Source organism: Lepeophtheirus salmonis, chromosome 4 (assembly GCF_016086655.4).
Source record: "Lepeophtheirus salmonis chromosome 4, UVic_Lsal_1.4, whole genome shotgun sequence".
Taxonomy (NCBI): Eukaryota; Metazoa; Arthropoda; class Copepoda; order Siphonostomatoida; family Caligidae; genus Lepeophtheirus; species Lepeophtheirus salmonis.
The window spans coordinates 3016560-3043344 of record NC_052134.2 but is presented as its reverse complement, the minus strand read 5'-3'; the positions used below and the strand labels follow the sequence as shown (position 1 = coordinate 3043344).

The window sequence follows — 26785 nt, the reverse complement described above, 5'->3', positions numbered from 1 at the left end:
TGATTCGAAATTTTCTTGTGCCTGAAATGGAAAAGCAAGAACTAGTGGGCAAGTGGTTTAAACAACATGAGGCCACAGTACACACAGCCATTTCAACAATTCAATTATTGAATGATGTTTTTCCAGGAAGACTAATTTCGCAAAATGGTGATTTGGCATGGCCAGCCAGATCTCCGGATTAAACATCACCAAACTTTTTTTATGGTTTTTTTAAAATCAAAAGTTTACGTGAATAAGCCCCAAACGATTCAACATCTTAAAGACAACATTCGTCAAGATATTGAAAAAATTCAGACTGAGATGTTGCAAGATGTCATGAAAAATGGCTTAAAAAGAGCCGAAAGTTGCATAGCGAATCGCTGTCACGATTTAGCCGATACAATTTTACAATCATAACGTAAAAAAAAAAAAAAAATTTAAAGACAAAATAAACTTTTTTTCAAAACCAAACTTACTTATTTTATTTGAACAAACTTATAGGCAATCAAAAGGGTATGATAACTTTTGACCCTTTTGTTACAAAAATTATAACCACGCAATTTTAATAGATGAAATTGAAATTATGGCAACAATGAAAAGTTAGTAACTTGAAGGATTGAGATAGTATTAAATAACACATTCTAAGGCTTAAATTTTTTAAATGTATCATCTACTTATGTATTCAATATTATATGTAGATATCATGTAGATGAAAGTCAATACAAAACTTGCACAATATAACTTTTTTCTAAAACAACTTTGGACATTAATAGTGTATAAAGTTCCATAAAAAGTTCACATTTAAATTTTTATATGTTGTAACGCCGGTAAACATGACTTTTTAGCTAACCAACTATTGCTCCTTTGATGTGATTAACATTCTTGTTGACTAACGTAATGATTTATTTAAAAATATGGAAATTTGTATTCAGCATGAAGCTTAACCATAAGTTTTTAAGACTGGAGTTACTTAGCTCGTGAAAACTAAAGATCTACAAATGAGGGTAGTTAATTTGAAGATAGATGAGTCGTAAAAGTTGCTTAAGGAGATTAAGATGATATGAAAATGTAATAAAAAAGATGAGATAAATACAATTTAGAAATACCGTAATATCATGTAATCATCTTTATTATATCGTAACAGATATTTGATCTCAGCAATGTCACTGTTAAAATAAATGATTCAATAGTCCACCAACAATTAATTTGAACAGTTACAGCTTTGATCGTAGTTCCTTTCTATTTATTGTATACTGCTAAAGGGAATTTTGTTAAGAGAAATTTGAACTTTAACTGAAAAAAAAAATAATGTTATATCTTTAAATTTCCTAACATAGGTTAAAAACAGTTACGTCTGATTAACAATTCAACAAATGTACGTCATCATGTATATTTTTTTTGATTTAAGGATTTTAATATTTATAAGGCATTTTTATATAAGTTCAACTAGTTAGTCATGTTGGGCCCTAAGCAATCAAATTGTATACAGATTAAAGAAAACATTTTTGCTAAACACTAGTGTATCCAGATAAAAGATGCCGTGCTTTTGAATGTTAGCTTATTGATATTTAGCGGAGAGAAAGTTGTTGTTCAATTTTTGTAGGGCGGGAAGGCTAAATACACTGCGTATTCACACTTAGTTGAATGTTCTTAAAAGGATTGCAGTCTAAATATTTATATATATATCTCCTCGGCTAGAGATATATTGTCACTAAAAAGCTACTATTTTAAATTTTGATTTTTTGAAATAGTGTATCCTTGGGAAATGAATCTGTTGGCAAACGCAACAAACCCATTGTGACAAAACAAACCGAAATATTTTTAACAACACGAGTACATCTAATCACTTGTAAAATATCGGATCTAAAAATATTTTTTAAATATATTCAAATGGGATATTAGATATTTAGATATCTACCAATGTCTAAAAAATAACGCTTACATATTGCTTTGCGTGTCCCACACTGCATTGTTCACATTATGCCACATAAAAACTTTACTGTGAAGGATTTAGCCATTCCTTAGTCCTCATTTTTCTAAAAATATTTTTTAGCAATATGAAAAAAGAAATTGTACGTGAAATCAGATATAAGATTTCCTGTGTATCCATTCCAAATGATTTAATAAGAAGGGAATCATACCCCCCTTCTGGTACAATGACTGCAAAAGCCTTGCAAAAAAAAAAAAAAAAAAAAAAAATTATATGAAAAAAAGAAACCAAATAATGTATTCTTTGGTTGTATCAACATAGTAAGCACACAGTCAAATATGGAAAATAAAACTTTTTATGTGAAGAGAGGCCATAAACAGACTTAAGGAAAGACTTCTAATTTGTCTTTAACTTCCATACGCTAGAAATAAACTTATGTTTGAGTATGTTACTATAACAATGCCTCATTTTGGGTCATTGACGAACTCATTGCGAAAAATTGCAGATACAATAATAATGATACTACATATTAGCTTAATTTATACATAAGAGAAGAGTCTAATACAACATATGCATGGGGGAAGACGTCTCTGGTAGGATGGAGTCGTACTCATATATGTATGTATTAACATGTTTAAAAAAATATATGTATAAATTTTTACAACTCAAGTAATAGAAAACTGCATAAATGTCTTTATTGTCATTCTTATTTTACATACATTTTCCTTGCAAATAATTTTATTTTTAAATTAGTAGAAGGGAACGAGAAATACAGCTTCTATATACATAGAGAATAAACCTTTTATGATCCTTTTTAGGTGGTGTACTCGTTATGTCCCTTTTGTTGTTGTTACGTTTATGCATGTCTTTGTGTATACGTATACTATATATATAGGTATATATGTTCACATAAAAGGATCTTCATTCAAAAAAAAAAACAAAAAAAACTGAAGTAGTTTTCTCTTTCTTTCTCTCCTTCGTATATATTTTTTGCATTCAATTTGATTAAGTCAGATAAAGACATCCCAAAAGGAGAAAACAAGCAAGAAAAAGAAAAGGGAATGACAAGCTAGGGTTAGGTTACTTTCTTAAATTATATACATATAATGATTGTTAAAAAAAACCGAGTAATGCATAAATACAAAAAAAAAAAAAACGCAGTTTTATTATAACATAAACCTCAAAAATGAGTAGCTACTTGGTTTTTCTATTCTCAAGATCCCATTTTTCTTATATAAGTTTCATTATTAGGTCTCTATTCATATTTTTGATGATGGATGCAGTCTTGTGGATGTCGCAGGCCGGTCTTCGAACCTGTCCAATGACTCCTTGGGACCCGTCTTATGACTATTGGTCCTTTGGACTCTCATTAATCCAATTGGAAAAGAAGAAATAAAGTCGATTGCCGTCATTAAGGACTGAACTTTATTAGTTTTAGGACTCACATGTAGAACTGAACTGGAAGGAACTGCAGTCCTAAATAAGAATCGACACCAAAATAGATACATGTACACATAGATATAAAAAAAATGTAAAATGTCCGTACCAAAAAGATAAATAAACATTGTAGTTTAAAATTAGACCACCTAACCAAGGTACGTTTAACAACAATAAACGTATCCAAAAATAATTAATTTTATTTATTATTTATTGTAACGAGTTGGATCGGATTACAGAATAAAGAAAAAGTGGGAGTCATGGACTCTAAAAAACAATTAGTGATAATTATAAAAATGAAGAACAGTATAATGGACAATAATGAGTTAGACTACTTAATTCATTCTTGTTAAGTATAAAAAAATGATTATATTTCACAATATTTATTATTTACTAACGCAATTCTAATATTTCTCAATCAATTCATTCCATTCAATGACAATTTCCTGGTAAAGGAAAATACTTTGTTCGTACATTTATAAATAGACCTTTACATAAAAGACATACTCAAGTTTCATTATCCCTCCACCCAGAATAATGCACGAATATGTTGGTAAATGATAATCTTTTAAAGACATTCAGTTTGCAAATATTTTGTAACCAAAACCAATAAATAAAACAGTGCTTCTAAAACTTATTTTAAAAAGCATTAATCCTTTTTATCACTCCTAATGCAAGACAAATCTTTTCGCGAATATTACAAAATAAATTTTATAAGTAATTATAGAAAGAGCTTATGATGTCATCCGTGGCTGAGAACCAATGAGAATAAGCAACTCGATTTTACCGGGTCAAAATATCCTGCATTATATTTAGAATAGAGTTATTATTGTTATTTGAACTCTTGCAGCCTAAAGTTACCTATACAGATTCGGTGTGTACAAATTATTTCTTCCTTATAATGTGCACTATTCGCTTATACAAGATACAACTTCCATAAGTTATTTTTCGCGTAAAAAGTATTGCAAGATTATTTTTTACTTGAATTGGCTGTAAGAATAAATTATATTATAAAAGAAAAGTAATTATTTACACGCTTCCTCTGTTTATAATTTTTCACATTTACTCATTTTCTAAAAATAAAATTGTGTTATCCAATAATATTTAGGGAGTAGAAATATAAATCACCGCGAAATCTCGTGGGGTAAAATATGTTATACACGGGAGAGATGATATTTCATTGAGTTGTTCAATAGCTCTGACTTATTTATGATTTAAAAGGTTTGTTTCGACGGAAAATTCAAATATATGGATCTCAATGTATTGTTCTAACGAGATCATAGTTTTTTATATAAATATTTATGCTAATGTGTTGATTAAAATCATTGATAAACAAACATAATTTTAAGGGGATGTTGGCTAATTTTCAGCATAGACAAATTTAGGTGTTTTTAGTAGAAGTCCTTCTCTATAATAAAGTAATAAGTTAAACAAAACCCCGTCCTCGTTTAGATGCAAGCCTATATTAATACTCATTTAAATATAATTTAATATAAAGTCATAACTTCAGATACAATATCTAAATACAAATACACGAACGATAATATCTAATAAAGTTACTTCATCCAGAAGAATACAAAAAAACAACAAAAACATCCATGTTTTCACATGAAAAGTAACGATTCTCATTTCCTTTAGATATATTTTTTGCTATAACGTTGTTACCGTACGTAAAAATTGTATATTCCAAAGGCGCTGCACAAATAATAATTATGCAGAAATTTTGTGAGATAATAAGATTTAAAAACTCATTGAACAGCAAAATAACAATGTTTTTTGTTTGTTTTATGACAATATGGTTGTTTCAAATATATACATATAATGACTGAATTTGAAATTTATGGCTATAAACAAAGTTTTATCAATTTCTACATCATGTAAAATTACAAGTTTGTTTTTGTAATTTGTATTGCCAATTGAGTGTTTGCTTTATCAATTTGTACATCATGTGGAATTACATTTTTTTTTTTTTTTGTAATTTGTATTGCCAATTGAGTGTTTTTTGTTGAGTAATTTTAAAATCTGTGTATTGTTGATAGAGACCATAAGTTAAATCAAGTGATTAAGGCTTATATAACAATATTCAGATGATGACACAGTTGTAATGGACTTGGAACATCTTGAGCTAAAGTATATTTTACCACTAAGTTAATTAGTGCTATGATACCCTCAGGGTAATTATTGTTATAGTTAGTTGATTGTGTTGGAGTTCCTCTCCTGAGGATATACTAAAATTGATAAATATTTTTGCTGCGTTGAACCTCCTATATGTATACTTTACATACACAAAATCATATATAATTTTCTTGTCTAGCTTTCTTTATTTATAGTATATTATAGCATCATGACTACAGATATGAAAAGTATCGAAACGTCTGAAATAATCTTAACTATTAACGTAACATTCAAAGCCCAACAATAGAGTTCCTTACTTGCGTATAAATTTTCAAAGCAAGAAGAAATAAAACTATGAAAAAATGGCAAAATGAACCAGTTAGCTTACGGGAGGTTTCTTGGCCCCGTGATTTTTATAAAACTTTTTTAATACCTTAGTTGACGTTACTTTTTTCTTTTTCTTTGTGGCATATACACTTTTGTCATTTTTTTCAGAATTCACCTAATGAACATGCAATTAAAAGGACAAATTGCTAGAAGTTGCAAAATTAGTTATAGAGTAATATTCATGGTATTCTCAACACCCCTAGCCGACAAAAAAAATCGTCGAGAAGCTAAAAGTATTTGACCAAAAAAATATCACGTGGTTTAAATTGTACATCTTGGTAGAAATAATTAATAAAAGGTCAAATATCTTGCTTGAGTTTCAACACTTTTCATATCTCCAATCGAAAGATACTTGCATAAATAGGAGACCGCATAAAAATCAGAGCCTTACCTTTAACAACGAGCTGAGATGTAAAGTTTGTAGTTTCAGCTGCATTGGATGCAATACACTTGTAGAAACCAGAGTGTTGAGCCTTGAGTCTAAAAAACAAAAGAGAGCTTCCAAACACATTGTTTTGAATTTGAATATTAGAGTCAGGCTCTAAAACTTTTCCATCTTTTTCCCAACTGATTTGTATGGGAAGATCTCCGGAGGTGATGGAGCAAACCACTTGAGCACGATCGTCTTCTTTCAGGTCTGGTGCAAAGTGAAAAGGAGCAATTTTAGGTGCTTCTGAAATAAGAAAAAAAAGAACGTTACCTATTTGTGTGTTTGTATGTTTCACTCTTGTCTTCAAATATTGTTTTTTCCTCTTCAAAAAGAAAAAACAAGCAAGCAAACAAAAAAGGCTTACTTTTGAAAGAAGGAGATTATGAATGTATGTATATATGTACATATATGTGAGCCAATTCTTTACCCCCCTCTCCCTTCACTTTATATTATTTCCTTTTAAATGTCTTATCAAACAATGTAAATGTGTATTAATAAAAAATACATTATATAGGTACAAGAAGCAGAAAATATACATACATATATTAAAAACAAACATGGAGTTAACTCAACATTAATTATATTTGCTATACATACATTAAATTATAGCATATGAATCACGAAGGCAGTCAAAAAAATAAAAACCTGCTAAAAATATACATATCCTACATACAAAAAAATTTGACACTTAAAACACGTGAGTCTACAATAAACTTTTTAAAACTTGAATTAAGCCGTATGTCTCTTATATAGGTAGATAGTTGACGCTTTAAGTTTATTTCTTTTTTGTGACGTTGATGGACTAATAACTTTATTTTTGCTAGAGTTTTTGTCACGAAACCAATATTTTATTTCGGACAACCGTATCAAAATTGTTATCAATACTTTTTGACTTAAGAAAATAAGACAATAATGTCGTATGGAGTGGACAACGGGCTCAAAGGAAATTATTCTATCGAACTCAATGTACGCAGATTCGATTCACGTTCGATTTTAGAGAAGGAAACATATGTACATTATGTAAATGTACTTTAAAGACAATTCCTAGTTTAGATTCTAATGCTTCAAAGTATGAGAATATTACTTTTTTTATAACGCATGGCAATAAAGCTGTTATAATAGTAGTGGGTAGGCGTGGTTTTATTATAGAGGCAAAATCTTAAAGTTTTCTTGGAAATGCAATCAATTTTTATAATGCCTTGCAAGTTTGAAGAACGTGAATTTGTCGTAAAAAAATATTATATTCGCAAAAATGCTTTAATAAAATATTTTATAACAATAAACTAACTTTAATTTAATATTGAAGTTTTATTGGTGTGATTTATGAAAATCAGTTAATTGCTTTTATTTATAATATACAAAAAAATACCTATTTATTTTCATAATTGTTTGAACGCAAATAACTCTAAGGCACACAATGCTGAAGTGCTAATTTTTGTACCATAAGAATTTTAAATTGGTGCGATTTATTGAAATGAAATAATTGGAAAAGGATTTATTCCAGAAAAAAGCAAAACATTTTTAAAACCTTAGCATAATTGCAAAAAAATTGTAATCAAATAATCAGTCATAATTATTTAACACAATATGTTGGCAATTAATTTCGGCATCTTTTTGTAGAACAAAATTATCCCTTTAAAGCGTCTTAATGTAAAGTTATTTAAAGACAAAGAAAAAAAGAAAACAAAACGTTTCGCTTTATTCAGTGTATGGTCAATGGGGACGTCACCTATCTGATATGATTATCGAAACTCTGTACAACTAAACTTCAAATGAGCACTATCATTATGAAACAAAAATAAATACTTTTCTAATTTATAATATTTGTTTCATTGTTTTTGGGACAAAGGAGGTTGTGTTGCTACTTTTGTACAATATTTATATAACATTATCAATTCAACTCCTTCTAACCTATAAAATAAACATTTTTAAAGATTATAAAAAGGATAACGGGAATGATTCAGAGATGAAAGGTCATTAGCCGGCCATTTAAAAAAAATATAAAAACACTTAAAGTATAGGCTTCAACAAGAATTTATGATAGTACTCTTTTAAATGATTCAGTACTCCTGAACTACGGTACAACGAACAACAATAGTTTGTAATTCACTATCATCAGCATTAATGTAATCATGGTAGGCACATACTAATGATGTCACAATACAAATAATTTCGTAATGGTTCCGGTACAAAAATGGATCGGCATTTGAGAACTTTAACAACTAAAAATAAAAACTGAATAAGTTATAAGGATCTAAGGTTACATACACTTACAGGGACATCTGTTAGCTATGGGATGGGAGGGGTTAAAAGCTTTCTATTTGCTTAAAGCTAGTTCAAAAATACAGGTTTCATTCTGTTCTTTTTTTTAACCAGAAAAGTACATTTTTATTATTTTTGACTCATAAATTTGGGTTTTTACGTTATCTGAGGGCCAATTTTGTCTGACTGATTAGTTTAATAGTGTTATATATGAGTTTGGACAACAAAGATACCAGTATTTCAAACATATCTGCACATAAATGGACCTTGTTAATTTTTTGTATATTTGATTTTTTTGGCTACTTTATGTCATTGAATATACCCATATACATTAAGTGTATGTAAAAGCAATCATTTTTATTGGTAGTTAAAGAGAGAGAAATAGAGATATTAAATGCTTTATTGGGCTTTTTTGGAGAGTATTCTATTAGAGAGTCATTAATATTGTTATTCAGATAAATAAGTTGTCAATGTACAGATTTTTATTCTCGTTAAAAAGATATAGGCACTTAACTACCGTTGCCACATATGTATGAATATATTTGCTTTACGTACATAAATAAATATACTCATAATTAATATAGGATTATGTAAAATATATGATTTTCCCTTCAATATATTGAAGGAACATACAAAATATACGTTAACGGATCATCGCAGAAGTATACACACAGGGTTTGGCGACAAAAGTGGTCCATAATTTAGTCCATAATATCTCTTAGATAGCAAATAATACAAATCCTATTAGTGTTGTCGATATATTTTTGTACAGGTTTGGGTATCCAAATCAATATCAGTAATTCGATACTTTTTGAAAATACAAAATTTAAACTAAAAATGTTTCTAGTTATATGGACAATTTATATGAACTTACAGAGCCGCCCATATGACTTTGGGTTGAGGTGATGAGACAGAGTTAGCTCAGAAATATGATGACGTTTCATGGAAAATATAATTTTCTCTCTTGCTTTGTTTTATAAAGGACAACTTTCGAGCTCAGAAAACTGGGGCTAAGTTATTGGCAGGATAGTTTTTATGGCGTAAAGGCACTGTGTATACTATTTTCAATATCAACTTCCCACCTCGCCTTTTTAATTGTTTCAGTTCTTTAATATCATTATAGTACCGTTTTACCCAACCACACTAGTTTTTAGTTGTATTTAGTTCTTCAAGTTGTTGCGGGTATATGAAATTCTAAGGGTCATGCAATTTAAGGAATTTTAATTATGATTTTTATGACTCAGAGAAACAAAATATTCAACAAAGAGGTGTTTAAAATCACATCTATCGTTATGCTCTTAAATACTGTACAAAGTCTGGATAAATCTTGAATGGCATAAATGTGTCTGCAAAATAACTCCAATACTTTAAAAAAAAAATGCAACGACATGGTCGTAGACGAACATATGTCCATTTAATAGTCCGTATCTTAATCATGTGGACTATTTTGAGTCGAGATATCAAAAGTATTATACCAATAGACGTTATCGCACCATAAAGACTTCTCTGGTATACTCCATCAACTCCAATGGCTATATTGTATTTTCTTAAATATAAGTATTAAAAAATAACGATTTTATTGCGTTTTTTCCAGAGAAAGTTTTTTCATGGCAATGATATAACCAAATTTAGTAGAATTCTTAGATTTAAGTTGGCGTTTATAGAGAAGACACCGGTTTGTTGGTTTTTTTATAAGAAATAATATTTTTTCATCCGGCCCAAATTATATTAATTGAAATCCATTTCGTTGACAGTTATTGACTAGCGTCAATAATGATCTATATACTCGTAGTTTATGTGGGCGTATCCTTTATAGATGCTCACACCGTTGGACTTAAGAGGCTGAAATTTTGCATGGGTGCCTTTTATGAACCTAGTCAGGCTAAGACAGGGGTGGCAATTTCTGAGGTGTATATTAATTTTCTTTGCAAAATTCGATCAGGCAATTATTTTACAAAAATAATAAATGAACAATTTTTTAGTATGTATGGTCAATTTCCTGCTCCATTGATATTCATCTAGATAATCAATTTTTTTCATACCAAAGAAACTATATGGTTTCAAAAATAAATATTTTTTTTAGTTGAAGAACTTTAATTGTTCAAAATAATGATCCTTGCTTTACCATTTCTGCTTATTTTATTTAAAAATGAATTATTTTCTTCATAAAACACCTCTAAATTTTTGCAGAGAATGAAGTTTTGGCCCCAAACATTCTCAAACTGGTTAAATTGAAAATATTAAAACTCATTTATCAAATTTTAAAGAGAATAGCATTGGGTTAAACCGGTAAAATTAAAATATGCTAACTTTTAAATAATTTACTGCGCACAAAAAAAAAAAACCGGTAAAATTAAAATATGCTAACTTTTAAATAATTTACTGCGCACAAAAAAAAAGGAAGATAATTAATGAATTACCAAAAAAATCTTTTGAATTTTGTTTAAAGCAAAAAAGTTTTCTTTCTTTTTTGAAACATTTATGAGACAATAAAGAAATTGTAATTAAACTAAATAGACTCGATATTAACAAATAAAACATATATAACATTATATTAATTATGATAGATTTAAAATCTTTAATGAACTATGTTCATTTAGTCGTGTTTCATTCTTTGGCAAGTTAACATTTTTATTCTTCTTGTACCCTACATAATCACTTTTAGAGTTATTTTTTGATCGCAGATATGTACAGGGAGTGGGGATCAAATTGTCGCCTACTTTAAACATTGATAACTTGAAGACAACATTATCAAATAAAAACCGGTTACCAAATAGGAAAGCTATTCTCGTCAGCTGACGATACGTAGTTCAGTTAGCATCATGCCGTCATCATATGAGGAGATAAAGAGCTATAAGTGGAACGAGGAGCTTTCGAGGTCCGCCGTAGTCATGGCATTGGTTAATAATGGAGGTGAAATCTCCAATTCAACGATTGCTTTAACCTTAGGAGTGAATTTACGGACTGTTCAGCGTATCCGTAAGAAGCTAGAGGACACCTGGGATGTTGATGCCACCATAAAGAGGGCACCCAAGGAGGAGGGCGCCGACAGGAAGGTCAGGGACACCGACTTTGTCGACAAGGTGAAGAAGATGGTTGAGGAGGACCCTACCAGGTACATGAAGGCCGGAGACAGGCCCTGGGTGTGGCAACAGGACTCAGCACCCTGCCATGTGTCCAAAATCTCCATGCAGTGGTTAACCGAGAACTGTTATGACGTCGTAACCAAGGATTTGTGGCCTCCTAACTCTCCCCACCTTAATCCTTTGTACTATTTTGTCTGGGGCTATGTCGAGAGACATACCAACAGACATCCCCATAGCACCAAGGCCAGCCTGATGGACTCCATCAAGGAGGTATTCGGTAACATGGAAAATGAGATGGTCAGAAGAGCCTGCAGCCGGTTGAGAGGCCGTATTGAGGCTGTTATTGATGCCAACGGTGATTATATCAAATGAATTGCTACTTTATACCTCTATGCTCGTCATAGTTTTGATTTTTAATAAAAAAGTTAAAAATTTATATTTTGTGTTGTTTTTTGTAGAAAAATAATTTGACCACAATTTGATCCCCGCTCCCTTTACATGAGTACACATAATTTAATTACGTTTTTTGTGCCATAATTATTACTTCAACCGTCTTGTCTCTTTTTTCCAATAGACTCTTTAGTCTTGTTCAAAGCCAAAAACCAATTGGAAATAGGAAGACTATGTGATCAATATTTGTTCAAATATAGTTGACTATTCAAAAGCTTGTACTGGTTTATGTATAACTAACATAGCAATTTCATTCAATTCACCCTTATAACTAAATTAACAAAGGGATTCTGAAAAGGTAAGAAAACATTGCGTGTGTCATGAAATAAAATGACTGAAAATATTGATAAACTGACATCATTATTCTACTCAAGCTAACTGGTCAGTTTACCACCCTTTATTAAAAAGCTTACATTTAACCTAAAGGGCTATCGAGAAAAAAGGGAGATCAAGGATACAACGTGAAATTTAAAACAAATGTACGAATAAAAAGTTATCAACCTCGTCTGATAAAAAGGAATAATTTGACAAGATACATGGAACATTTAGAACAAGGCACAATCGTTCAAATTGAGTGAGATAACATATCACACTTGATTAAGCCGTTTTAATATTCTCGTTTTGAGCAGTTTGACAAGTTTTGGTCTCAAAAATTCCTTCATTGAAAATTAAAGAGGTATTTTTATAAAGAAAATCATGTATATTTTGATAAATATACACAAAAACAGTTCATCTGGTGTTTTGAATATAAAAAATGAAATTCAACTCTTTTCCTTTTGGACCAATATTTCTATAATTTTTCCCATTTGGTAAAGTATGTAATATCATTTTGTATACTATATCATTCTATAATTTGAAGTACTATTTTAAGTGATAGATATTAAAAATGAACCTTTATGGGTATATCAATACTTTAAAAAAATTATTAACTTTTGACTTTTGTTTTTATTTGACTGTCTACCGATGTCATTGTTTATACAGTCGTATTATGATGTACTTATAAATTAAATGAATGACATAAATAAAGAGCAAAAAAAAACTGCATAGGGTTTGCTAGAAATTGTGAGTAATCTGTGGCTAATCAGGTTAGGCTAATGTGAGGAAAGAAAAAAAGGATGACTCCTCGTTTAACGTTGAGTTCCACTCTTTAATTTAAACTAATTATAAAATGACGTCATAATATGTAACAAGGAAGTGGGGGGGGGTGTACTTCATATTTACATATTAATATAATAGAAAATTAATTCAGTACTTAGTGAAATATACAAATATATTTATTTATATAAGCAACCATGATAAATGGTTGAATGCAATAATATATAAAACCATATATGTTATATAAGTATGAGTACAGACTACTTTCTGTACTCTTTGTAGTATACAGTAAATAAATGAGGGGAGTTTTCCCTTCTTTCTTCGTCGGAAGGAATAAGAAAATAAATCAAATAAATGGAGAAATATCTTATTTATATATCATTGAAAGATAAAATACATAAATAAGGGAATGTAAAAAATTCCTGGTAAATTTTTTTTTTTGCAAATACATACATACTTACATTCTAAATGAAGGAGAAACTGTTTGTATATAAATGCTTATTTTTTGATGAAAAGCCCTACCTAACATCATCCAAGCATGTCTTTTATATATATAAATATTACAGTTATGAATAGAATAGCCCAAGCAAAAAAAAAAAAAAGAAAAAAGAATCATTCAATGAGCGTCATAAATATTTATATATACTACAAAAAATCAATGTACAGGAATGAAATTCCATGTCGAATAAAGTGTCCATCCGTGGATTTGCTCCAAAAATAATATTTCTACACATCACAACAATATTTTATTAATATATTGATGAACACATGGATCTTTTAAAGGATATATTCTTTTGAGTCTACAAAGTTCAATATTCTTTTTTCCAATTACCATTTAAGATTATGAATTCACGAGTATAAAATATAATCGCAAAAAGTATTGTTTTGTCAATTCCTATCAAGGAAGACTACAGTTCTGTCCATTCCGTCTCATCTAGTTCAGTGCTGTATATCAGTCATAAAACTTATAAAGTTCAGTCCTTGATTACGTCACTTAACTTTATTAATTATTTTTTTAATCAGTTCTAGTACTGAAAGTAGAAAGGGCTTATCTCGAGATAGACTCATAGAACTTGTCTCAAGCCTGTACTGGACCAAATAAATATGGGCTGACAGAATACTTGTAAAAAGTATTCAATTTTTGTTCACTGATGATTAAAGTATCAACTAATAAGGACAAAATTGATATGGGAAAAAAATTATCTTTTATTATGTTGAGGTGGTTAAAAACTCATGGGAAATTACTTGGGTTAGGATTTGAATGTAAATAACGGTGATTTAAGAACAGTTGGAGTTGCACTGACTAAATATAATTTAACATTATAGTATTAAAATTACTCCATCTCTTCTCAAAATTGTCTTTGAAGTCAATATATATGTATATTCAGGGAGGCTACTCATAAATTTATAATATCCCTAGATTCTGTCCTAAAAATCCAACGAATCAACACTGAAATCCCAAGAAAATAATGAATGTTTACAGAAAATCAATATGATTTGACATTTTCACCTTGAATCAATTATATTTCATATTATTTTGTACCTTCAATAATATATGCTGATATAAAATTTCCATTATGTGTTTTAAGCCTATCTTTGTATCGTTAATGAACATTCCCCTTTTCAAATTTCCTTACAAAGGCTACAGTAGGTTACAATTTCGAACATGTTCCATTGGTCTGTCTAATTTATTATTTAGCCGCAGTTAAAATCAGAAAAAAAGAGAACGAATTCTTTACAAAATAAAAACGAATAAATGAGTAGTTAATTTTTATCCCTTTAGAATTTAGAGGAATCAAGTTTAAAAGATATTATTTAAATATAATCAACTGAAAGTATTCGATTATTTTTGGTGTTATAAAATCCAAGATTTCGATATTTTAAACACAATCATTACTGATGCAACGATAAATCCCCAGAAGTAGTATCTCCGTGTAGTTCCTTCTCTAGGACTGATTGTGAATTGAACCTACTACTTAGAGTTGAAGATAATAATTTTTGCAAAGGAAGTTGTCCCCTATGACACATTCTTCCATAAAAAAAAAACCATCCAATTTCTTTGTCAAAACCCCTAAAAAAGGATTTAATTTGCCCTCACAGCAAAATTTGTAGCTCAAAAAAGTATCCAAGTGTACTAAAATAGAAATAACAATTTTGATACCGGAGACACTGCTATGAAACGCTTCAAAATATACAAAATCATGCAATAAAAAGTTAAGGTATGGAGATATGACTTTATAGAAATAGTTAGAGCCCCTTTTGCATTGTACATACCATGTCAACAATAAGTATTAAATCCCCTATGACATCTACTCTTCAAATCTCACCAAATCCTTTTCAAACTTATGTTATATATATCCGTATCTATTGATGGGTTCTTATAATGTATTGTGATCCCATAAAAGCACCCCCTCCCTTTAAGGTCACTTTGTTTCGAGGCTTTAAATGAATGATAGAGCATCCAATTTGATGGATTGTTCATCTCTCAAGCTACATACTCGTATATATATATATTGAAAGGACATAAAAAGTAATCAAGTTTCTATAGTTTAAGTAAGAGAGGAAAAAAAAAAAAGGTGTAAAGGTCTATTCTTTGAGAAAAGGACCTCCTTAGTATTCAAAGAAAGGGGGAAACACTAGGAAGGAATGTTTATTTGATTCATTCTACGTTTTTTCTCCCCTCTGTTTCGCAGTGTCATCTCATCCATTATAAGTAGGTATTATTATTGCTTTTAGTTATTGTATAGGATCATCTTTAAAAAAATGAATGTTTTGGCATTCAGGATGCATTTAGGTAGTCATTCAGGATGATATTGAATGTGTCCCAAGTGGGGAAGAAAAGAAGAGTAGTCAATATCTATCTATCTATGTAATTAGATGTTTTTCTCCTCTATAAATAGACGACCAAACAATATATACTTATGTTGTATATAAGTATCTCCACTCGTAGGATTTCCGTTACCATGGTCTAAAGTATGTATACAAACATTATTACTTAAGTAGGTATGAGTCTATGTTCTTTTTCCGTGTGAGTATAAAACTCCCAAAGAACTTTGAAATACTGTCAAAGTTGGGGAATTTATTTTCTTGTAAGTAAAAGATTATTTGATGCCTCTAACATGATTTTTTAGTTCAATACTCACATGGATATAACCTTGAAAACTAGGGTCCCAAACATTTAATGAACACGTCCAAGTCAGACGCTTAAATCGTCCAATGGAACACCCTTTGTAAATTACGTCATCCTAGATGTCAAAAAGGGTTGATTCTATACACAGTACCCAAAAACGTAACTATAACTTAATCGGTCTTTCAGATGGTATGAAGTTTTTTTGGAAGATAGTTGTTAAAATATTTTTTTAAGCTCAAGTTATCATCTATAATATTTATTTATTTCATTATTAGTGGAGATATGACAGATCTTGGATCTGAATCCAAAGTACCCGTGTACTGTATAAGGAAAATATTACTATCAAAATGATCCAAGACCCCAGCCGGCTTCAGGTAAACCAGCTTTTACGGATCTTAAAAAAGATCTGATATATTTTTGAGATCTTAAATAGCTTGATATATTGCTCAATAAAGGTAAATTAGGTCTTGGACTTAGAGTTGAAGACCTCACGAAGGGTATAGGTCAATATTTATTATCCAAGATCCTGTAGATTTTTCTATAAAAAAGACAATTTTTATAATAACCAATAAAAGTTAATATATTCTTTCGGCATCAGTAATCAGAAAAAAATAAAACCAATATCCAGATCTCATTTTATTTTGCTTTAAACATAGTGTAAAATGCTTATAATATTAGGAAAAGTATACGCCTAATTTTGATGCATTTGAAAGCTTGGCTACTCGAAATTTACTCGAATTTTTAGGGCTAATGATTTAAACCGACCATCATCTAAGACAATGTGAATTCATCCTATCTTTAATCGTACGTCTTGTTTCATTATTTTGTATGGTTAATTAAACTACATTATATGCCAGCTTTGTCCAAAAATCAGATATTAAAGCAACTTTAGAGCAATTCTACTACCTCTAAATATTTTTTGATAGTCTTCAGGTTTTGCACTAATTTTTTTTTATCAAAAGAAACATTTTGAGATTAAAAAAAAAAAAAAGAGTTTCTTACGGACCACTCTAATGGAAGTGATGAAAATCGTGTCTACTTAGGACATGTTAAAAAAAGAGAATCCAAAATGGTAACACGGACAATTAGAAGAATATTTCAGAGAAGAATAGCTAAAATCAGCTTTGATAATAGTGGAGGGAGAGAATGAATTAAACAAAAGGATATTAACAAGAATTTTGTAGGAAATTAAATAATAAAGACAACTGCTAAGTAAAAGATTTTTTTTTAGCAAGGCATTACTTCGATAACACAAAAATACCCAATTTATTTGTTCTCAGATGTAGATTAATGTTGATACAATATGGCTATTTCATAATTTCTTCTTTTTGATTGATAATCAAAGTAAATAGTAATTAGGAGAGATGTAAATCGTGTGATTTTTTTTTCAGGCCCATTTTCTTGGAATTGGTAATTTGAAGAAGGGATTATCTTTTCCCTATCAATTTTTATTATTATTTCATTCTGAATAATGCACATCCTTTCCTAAATAGATTATTAAAAGATCAGTTGGTATAAAACAGTTATTTGTCTAACTATCAGATGATTTGGATCCTTTTTTAAGCGTCTTTTAGAAGAAAGGGTTCCCTGATACACTCAAAGTAACGACATGTCAGATTATCAATTCAAAAAAAGCAAAAGAAAAACTGGCCAGCTACAAAATACACACAATTTACATCAATACTAATATATTTTTATACGTGTATTTAACAAACATATACATAAATAGTTATATATTTCCGTTTGTTGATGTTGCAACATCCCATGAGTCTCATTTAGTACTCGAAAATCTCTCTCCCTCTCTCAATTTTAAGAATAAGGATATATAAACATATACGTACAATGAATCTGTACTGTGTATGTTTCTATCTAATCATTATATGTATTACTTTAAGTCTGTAGATACTTTGTATGTTTGTTTCTTTGTCTGTCTGCGTGTGTGTAGATAGGTCTATAAAAGTACATATATATATTATAATATGTATAAATAAAAAGTATAACAATGCCTTCCTTGTTTCAATTTGATTCCATATATTTTGATTTTCATATTACATAAATAAAGAGTTTTTCTTTCTATCCATCTCTTTTTTTTTTTTGGTTTTTTTGTATCAAAAGAATAAAACATTTTTTTCTGCTGTACTCTAACAACCATTCGTCTTACTTATCTACGTACATTTTACAATGTTAGAGAGGATAGAGAATGAACACTCCTCATAAAGCTAACACACATACATATATATTTATATTACGGATGTAAATTGTAAGCATTTTTGTTATGTAAAAAAACCAAAATACATAGGAACCATGCTATTTAAAAACAGCTTAGCTGTCATGACGTTTCATTATATGCTGCAACCAGCTGTGATATGAAGAAGAAAATACACACAAGTCCCACCCTTTAACTAGCAGCAAGGGCATAGACAGTAATGTCCTAGTTTTGGATTCTCAATTCTACTCTGAAACACCTATAACTAGTTATACAAATAGAGAGAATTTTTGTCATGTTAAAAAAAAACAAAAAACTGAAAATCATTAGAGTAACCAATACCAGTTGAAAAATCTTTTAGAGAAGGGATACGTACATCTCCTCAAAAAATATTTATGTTCACGAGTGTACATACTCCTGGTTACAATTTAGATGAACGATGTTTCCTCCTCAAGAATGAAAACATAATAATGATTACAGCATTATAAAAGAACACTCTTCATGCTGTCAATAACAATAAGACTTGTACGTTGATAAATGCTTAGGATTTACAACTCTGCAACAGCTTTAAATAAGTTTGATTATTCAGCATTTTTATGTGAGGTCAGCATTGTTGGTATGGGCAAGTATGACTACGGGGCGGGGAGAGGTAAAAAAATTGTGTTTTTATTCATGATGGTGAATGCCTTCCTATACAAATAAAATGTATCTCTGTAATTTTTGATTATATTTTAGATTTTTTTCTACTCTAATCGATAAAAAAAAATCATACAAACCGAGTCATTTCAAAGGGATTTTCACTATCTTTTACTTTGATTTAACACAAATATTACTATATAAACATAAAAGTTGCTTGCAGCAAATGTAATGAAACGTCTATGTAACTATAGTATCGAATAGTATTCTAACTGCACTTCATCACCAAGAAGGCCACCTTCAATAACGTTTCACAATTGTAGCGGTTCATCAATTTCCCCCAAATTCTATTATGTTGTTTTTCAAAATATGAGACTCAAAGCAAAAACATGACGTGTTGTCAACTTTATCCAACTTTAATAGAGTTGAAAGTCTTTTAATTTGTAAACAACTGTGTGATTTTTTTTAAAATATGTAAATTAGATTTAAGAAATAAATTAACTCTAGGATCCTATCACGCTGTTGTATACGTTTATGATACGATCTGTGACGTCAATATAAACACACAATACAAATGATTATAAATTTACTTACTGATAGCCAACAAATGAATTTTTCCTTGTGCCCTTTGCCCTACACGATTCTGAACCACACATATATAAGTCGTAGCATCAGAGGCCTCCACCTTCTGTATGAGAAGAGTACCATTGGAAAGTGGAGTCGGACGAGGACCACGAAGCTCTCGACCTTCTTTTGACCAAACAATACGTTCAATGGGATAGCCAGAAACAGGGCAGAGAAGGAGTACGTCTCCTCCAGATACGGCTGTCTTGTTGCGTGGAGTCCGAGAGCGAGGTATCCCTGTATAAAGGAATAAAGTTAATCGTTATAAATTAATTATGTATTTCAATTAACTCTCTGGCAAATAATCTAACAAGCACTATTAATATATGTATAAATGTCTTCTCTATAAATCATATTCATGCATATCGAACTAAAAATACAAGTATGTACACATAAATGATACTATGTATGTTACATGTAGGCATTAAGTAAATGAAAATTTGGTTAGACTTTGAGGGAAATACTCATAAAAAGCAAGTTGTTTTTTGCTATCAGAAAGAAAGAGTGACTTTTATTACTTTACATATATGATTTGGTTGTTGTGTAATATACATATATTTTTATGATTGTTATAAAATATTTGTATGTTACAACATCGGTGTTGCTGTTCCTTTATATTTTGTCTAGATTTGTCGTTTTGTTATTATTAATAAAATCAATGAAATGACGTAAGTCAATGGAGAACGATTCCTAGTAAATTTAATACTCTAATGTTTACTTTTACTTAATCATTGCAGCTCCATCTGACCAACTTAAGGGGCATTTTTAAAAAAATCAACAAATACGTGTATCCAACATGCCACAACTCACAAAGAGGATGCAAATAAAATGTAGGATACAAATATAAAAGTCGTCCAATAAAAAATAGGTAGAGAAGGATTTGAGTTTTTTGTGAGACGAGATACTTCTTTTTGAGTGGGCAAATACTCTACATATATTGTACACTTTGCATAAAGATCTAATTTAAAAAGAAGAGAAGTAGAAACTGCAAAGTTCCCTCTGTAATTTTCTTAATGGAATATATAAATATGTACATAAATATATTTCATTTTTTTTTATCCATTCAGATAAATTTAATACAATTAAACTTTTTTTTCTTCTTCTCTTTCTCGTATCCACTCTTATATGTAAGTCTTATACCCCCCAAAAGTTATGTAAACTCACGTTTTTAGTAATTAGGAATAATTTAAAGTCAATAACAAATACTGAGTAGGATATCCAATAATATAAAGATTCTTAAATATATAGAAAACACATTTAAAAGCGAAATATAGATCAGTGATTTCCAACCGGGGATTCAGAGTGCATCCTATAGAACTCCAGAAGGCTATCAAGAAATATAAGAACTGTTTTTTCTATAAAAAGATCATACAAAACTTAAATATAGATTATAGTTACATTCGTCAATAGGTAGGCTAAATCACTATTAAATTGAGGAAAAGTTGATATCTCCGATTCTCAGGACTGTAGAATACCGGTAGTTGCATAAATACGCGCACTAATTTTTAAACGCTTATATCTCGAGGTTCCGTGACCGGAAATAAAGAAATTCCAGCACAAGTAACTCGGTAAATCTTTTGCCTTTGTTTTTGTTTTTTTTACACGCATCAAATAAAGTCGTTTACGATGAATGACAAGACCAAACGTCATATGGTTGCCACTCTCCTCCGCGCCGGTAGGTCTGTCAAGGAGATAATCAAGGACACTGGACTATCCAGGACTACTGTGTTTAAAGTCCAGAAGCTTGTCAAGGAGGGAAAAGATCTGAAAGACCTGCCCATACCTCTGGAATGACTCAGGATTGGCTCGTTGCCAACGTGCCATTTTGGAAAAAAAAACATTTGGCCACCTCAATCACCTGATTTTAATCCCCTTGACTACAGTGTGTGGTGGCAAATTGAGAAGTAGGCCTGTGCTACCCGCCACCCGAACTTGGACTCATTGAAGGCCAGTGTCAATGAGTAATGGGCAGCCATGGAAGACCATTACATCATCAATGTGTGCAAGACCTTCTGCGGGCGCTTGGAGGGTGTCATAGCAGCTGATGGCGGTTATATTCAGTAATTATATTAAATTTTATGCCAAAATAAATTTTCTGTTATATAATTCTCAAAAAAAAATACGTCATACGAATTTTATTACACATTTAATTATTTGCCACAAATAGCTCGCGTATTTATGCAACTACCGGTATACGCAAATCAACTTATTACACCATTTGAGAAAGGGTTTGTAAATCGAATTGTAATAAGAACACTTGAAATAATCCTAACTATTATTTTTGTAGTTAAGAAAGAGAGATAGCTTCACATCTTTTATGTGAGTCTCCGTTTTTAAAAACTATTTACTCTGCTCTTAAAGAGGTGCCAAAGGACCACTTCGGAGACCCAGTGAACAGAAATGACTTTTTCATACCAACTTTCAATGACAAAATATATAATCAACGCCATGAAGACATCCGGATTCAAGTTTGACTTATGCGTAATAAATAATTTAATAAACTGTATAATATACTTTTAATGTGTTTAACACAATTAGTCTTTTTTAAATGATTATATAAAAAATAAAAGTGTTAAAAGTTACGTACAAAATTAAATATCATAGATTACAACTGTATATTATCATAAGGACTGTGTCATTTCGACGTGTCTTTAACCCTCGTTTAGTGAACTGGGATGTCTTACAGCCCGATAATCATAAAAATGCCTCTAATTTCTTTGAATTTACATTTTTTCACAAACATTAATTAACAAAAAAAAAAAAAAATACCTGATTGATATATATAAGTTTTTTTATGAAAGCTTTTACAGGGAAAATAAATTTTATTGCATTATAATTGACTTTGAATGTTGAAACAAAAAAAAAAAAAAAGAAGAAGCGAAAAGATAGTGGAATATTATTTATTAAGCCCGTAATTGCCAAGAAATCTCTTAATAATTTATGAATACAATTTAACTAATAATTTTTTTTTTAGGATTTATAAAGTTATGCTTGTTTTCATAAATTATAAATAAAAGTGAATGAATCTAACAGAAATAATATATTTTTTTTCATGAAAAAACAAAATATTACATTCAAGGTCATTGTAAATATGATGTTCATATTTACTCAGAATTACAAAATAAAATAATATTTTTTCTCAGAAAATAGATGAGATACAAAATTGAAAAAACAATCAAATTATTCAAAAGTCAACATACATTTATCTGGAATATGTTACTAGGAGAAATCCTTCGAGCCAAAATATCATACTAAGACTTTTTTTTAAAAACACAAAAAAGGATTCGTGTTACGATTTGAAAGGAAAGTAACGAAAGATTTAAAGGCGTAATGAGTAATAAACTGCTCTAGGCATAACTTGGCACAAAAATGCAGCTAATACAATTGCTTTAATTAATTTATAGTTGTGATAACTTCAAATTAAATTTTGTAAGTTCAAAATAAAAACCAAAATAACTATAACAGTTTCTTCTATTAACTGGTTATTATAAGCCAACAAACTTTTCGTAAATGTTTTGTTATATTTAGAATTACTATAAGTATATATGAAGTTTCATAATGTACTTGGATTTTTATAATATATATTTGAATGACTGTACTAGTAATTTTCAACAAATAACACTTAATTAAAGGGTATATTCCTCACCCTGAACATTAGGTTCTTTGAAGTAAAAGAACAATAAATGATGTTTGAAGTAAAGTTAAGATACATGTAACAATATTTAGATGTTTATTTGGCGCAGTCCATGACAAGTTTTGAGAATATACTAATGTAGAAGAATTCCCCACAATTTGCATTTTTTTAGGGAAAATAAAATATATAATGTATAAGATTATTTTTAGATCTGAAAGGTTCCATAATTAGTGGGAAATTTTTGAGCAGTTAATCTATTAATCTTCTATCTGATTGGCCTAAACTAAATCCCAGAAGAACTCTGACAATAAAGACTACAAAACAAGCCTATATTTAGTCATTGTGTATCCATTAAGGAAGGCGGTCGAAGTTCTTTACGATGAATTTAATAAGACGTCGCAAATTGATCAAAATTGCAAATTAATTCCACTCTTTTTTATTGGATGTACATATTGGCTTGAATGAACATTTATATTGATTAAGTACTTTATACACAAATAAACTCAGAAATAAAGTTATAGAACTGATAATTTCCTGAATATAATTTTGTCTGGTTAAATATTGCGTAAAATAATACCTTTGGAACTTATGTAGGAATTACCTTATATATATATAACTCAATTAAGCAAGGCCATTATTTTTATTTATTCGGTTTTGCATTCAAAGTATTAGTTATTTATAACTCCAATGTGCCCTTTGAATGCATGAAAGAGAAATACTCCGAGATTTATCATTGAATGGTTCTTCAAATGAAAATATTTCTTGAATATTTTATGAGGTTAACTAAATAAGAGTGGCACACTAGATAAGGAGATACAATGCTAATTCTTTCAGCTAGAAATGACCATAATCAAAAATAATAAAATGGAAATAATTATTCAAAGTATTTAGGGAAGATACTGGTACTATTTTAGACCAGTACATAATTTAGTAGACATGAAAAAAAGTTAAGACCCGAACAATATAGATGTATAAAGGACTGATTATGAGTTTTTCTAGAAGAAAAAAATTGAAACCCGATTAATTGATCGATTTTTGTTTAAATTAACTCTATAAAAATCTTGTATAAATAATCCCACAAAAGTTTGAAAATGAACATTTGGGCTACGCTACAATATTCTTCATCAACTTTAAAACAAATGGTATTTTTCTTAACAAAAAATAAGATAACTCCTTATAACTTTGGAACTGTGGATTCTTAGTTGTACAACAGCACTCAGCAGCCTTTAGAGCTCTATGAACAATGTTCAATTTTAAATCTTAGTAACACCCCATTTTTTATACGGAAGGCAAGTAGTCAGTAGACCTTCAGTAACCATCAGTAATTAATATAGCCCTCAAATATGTCATATTTAATAAATAGTTGGGTTTTATGCAATTTTTTAGTCTTTAGATACTAAATGATCAAATAAGACGCACAAAATACTGACAATTAGAAAAATTAAGTTGCAAGTTTTAAATTACGTTGACCATAACATTGTTGATTTTGTGTTTGACGTCAAAAATGTTGATTCTGTTTGAAATAAATAATTAAAAAATTTCCTTTGGGAATAAAAAATATCTATAATAACCGCTGTTCAACAGCAAAAAGTGTTCAAGAACAGCATATGTTAAATTTCTAGATTTTTTTTTTGAGCGATTAGGGACTAAAAAGGTCGGATATTAAATAAAAATATATTATTCCTCCATTGTAATAGTTAATTTTTATATTATACACAGAAATGAGAATGTATAATGAACGATGTAATATCACTTGTAATATATTTAATAATGTATACTAGAACTAAGTATTAGAGTGTCATATTTTGATAGATAGTAAGGTTCATTTCAGGACTCTTAAATGTCTTTGGGTAGTACCCAAAATGAGATTAAGAGATCATCTTGCAGGCCATCTTAATTGGCTTTATTTTAATTGGAAAGTAAATTATGTTAACTTGATAAGCCATTAGCGTTTGGATATTTTATTACAAATTATAACTATTGAATGTAGTCCAACATTTTGTGGTAATCCTCATTATATCATCTAAGTAATCCAAAACTGAATGGTTGACTAAATTTTTTTTCCCACCAAATTCATCACGACGAATACTAACTCGCAGAACCGTGTTGATTCGAACATTCCTCAAATACAATGATCCAATTACTCGAAATTTATATCATACATTAGGTTCAAACATCAGATTGTTAATGGAATTGACTAAAAAAATAATTTAACAATCTATATAAGTAAAACTATACTAAATAATATGCATTAAAATCAAAAAGAAATTGACTTATTTCATTTTGCAGGTTTCTGAAAAATAAAATTTTCTATACATATTGGAAAAGAGCCACATTTTTGCTGGAACCAAAGGGTTGCTTTAATCTGGATGTATTTATACATGTTCAAACCACCCACCTAATATTTTCTTCTGTGGTTAAAACATCAAAGTTAATGTTTTAACAAATTAGCCAATATATCTTTATTTTCATTAAAACAATTACATCCAAATTACAATTTATAGAAATCTAAAAGATATACTAGATACATTTCTCACTCAATGCATGACACATTCCGTCATAACCACTTTCGTTATTGGCTTAATATATGTTATTTGATTCATCAATATCTGAGACTCTGGTAATGCATCAAGATAAATAAAGTCTCATAAGGAAATCATAAAATGAATATTCCAAAGAATAATTAACTTTTTTTTCTCTTGACTATGAGCATTGAGCATCCCTCATCTAGACATCCATACTTTGTGACTTGATTTCTGTGTGCTTATTTTAAGCCCCATGAGTCACCTCATGACTTGTTGCAGATCCTTAGTGAGTGAGGGATTCCAACAATAAAATATTTAAAGAAGTCATTGGGGGAAATCCTCACAAAATCGTTACCAAGGATTCTTCCTCACAAATGAACACTTTTGGATAGACAAACACCGATCCCGAACTCCTACTCTCATGAAGGATTTCATTTCCTACTTTTTAAGCTCTAGTGCCTACTTTTTTCTCTCTATTTTTTTTTTCAGCTATGGCATTCAAATATATGGACTCCTTTCTTATGAGATCATTTCAAAAATGAGTTTTATCCTTGAAATATTGTCTTGTCCTTATTTAAAATTGACAATGATACAGAGCGTTTTTTTGGGTTTTTTTTGGTCTCTAAAAAAAAAAAAGTTCAGAATTTCAATTATCAAATGAAATTTTTTTTAAATTTTTTGAATATATTTGTCTTAAAGCGATAAAAATTCTGAATTTTAAAAATGGTTTAAGAATTTTGTAAAATTAGACTTTAAAATATATTTACAAAATGTATCCCTAACTTCTCCATCAAACGCTTCAGAAATCTTTGAACCTTAAAAATAGCCAAAAATAAAAACTCTTTACCCTTATTCTGAA

General features: G+C 29.6%; 1 protein-coding gene across 6 annotated transcripts in view; it reads right to left on the bottom strand.

The window, feature by feature from the left end:
- The window catches only part of LOC121116377 (cell adhesion molecule Dscam1), a 272908-nt gene that overhangs the window by 110353 nt on the left and 135770 nt on the right, over positions 1–26785 (bottom strand). For all 6 annotated transcript variants that reach the window (XM_040710627.2, XM_040710628.2, XM_040710629.2 and 3 more), the window contains exons 11-12: positions 19738–20004; positions 6240–6521 (exon numbers count right to left, since the gene is read on the bottom strand). In XM_040710627.2, coding sequence (XP_040566561.1) covers positions 6240–6521; positions 19738–20004 — 549 coding nt within the window. The remainder of the gene's footprint in view (positions 1–6239; positions 6522–19737; positions 20005–26785) is intronic.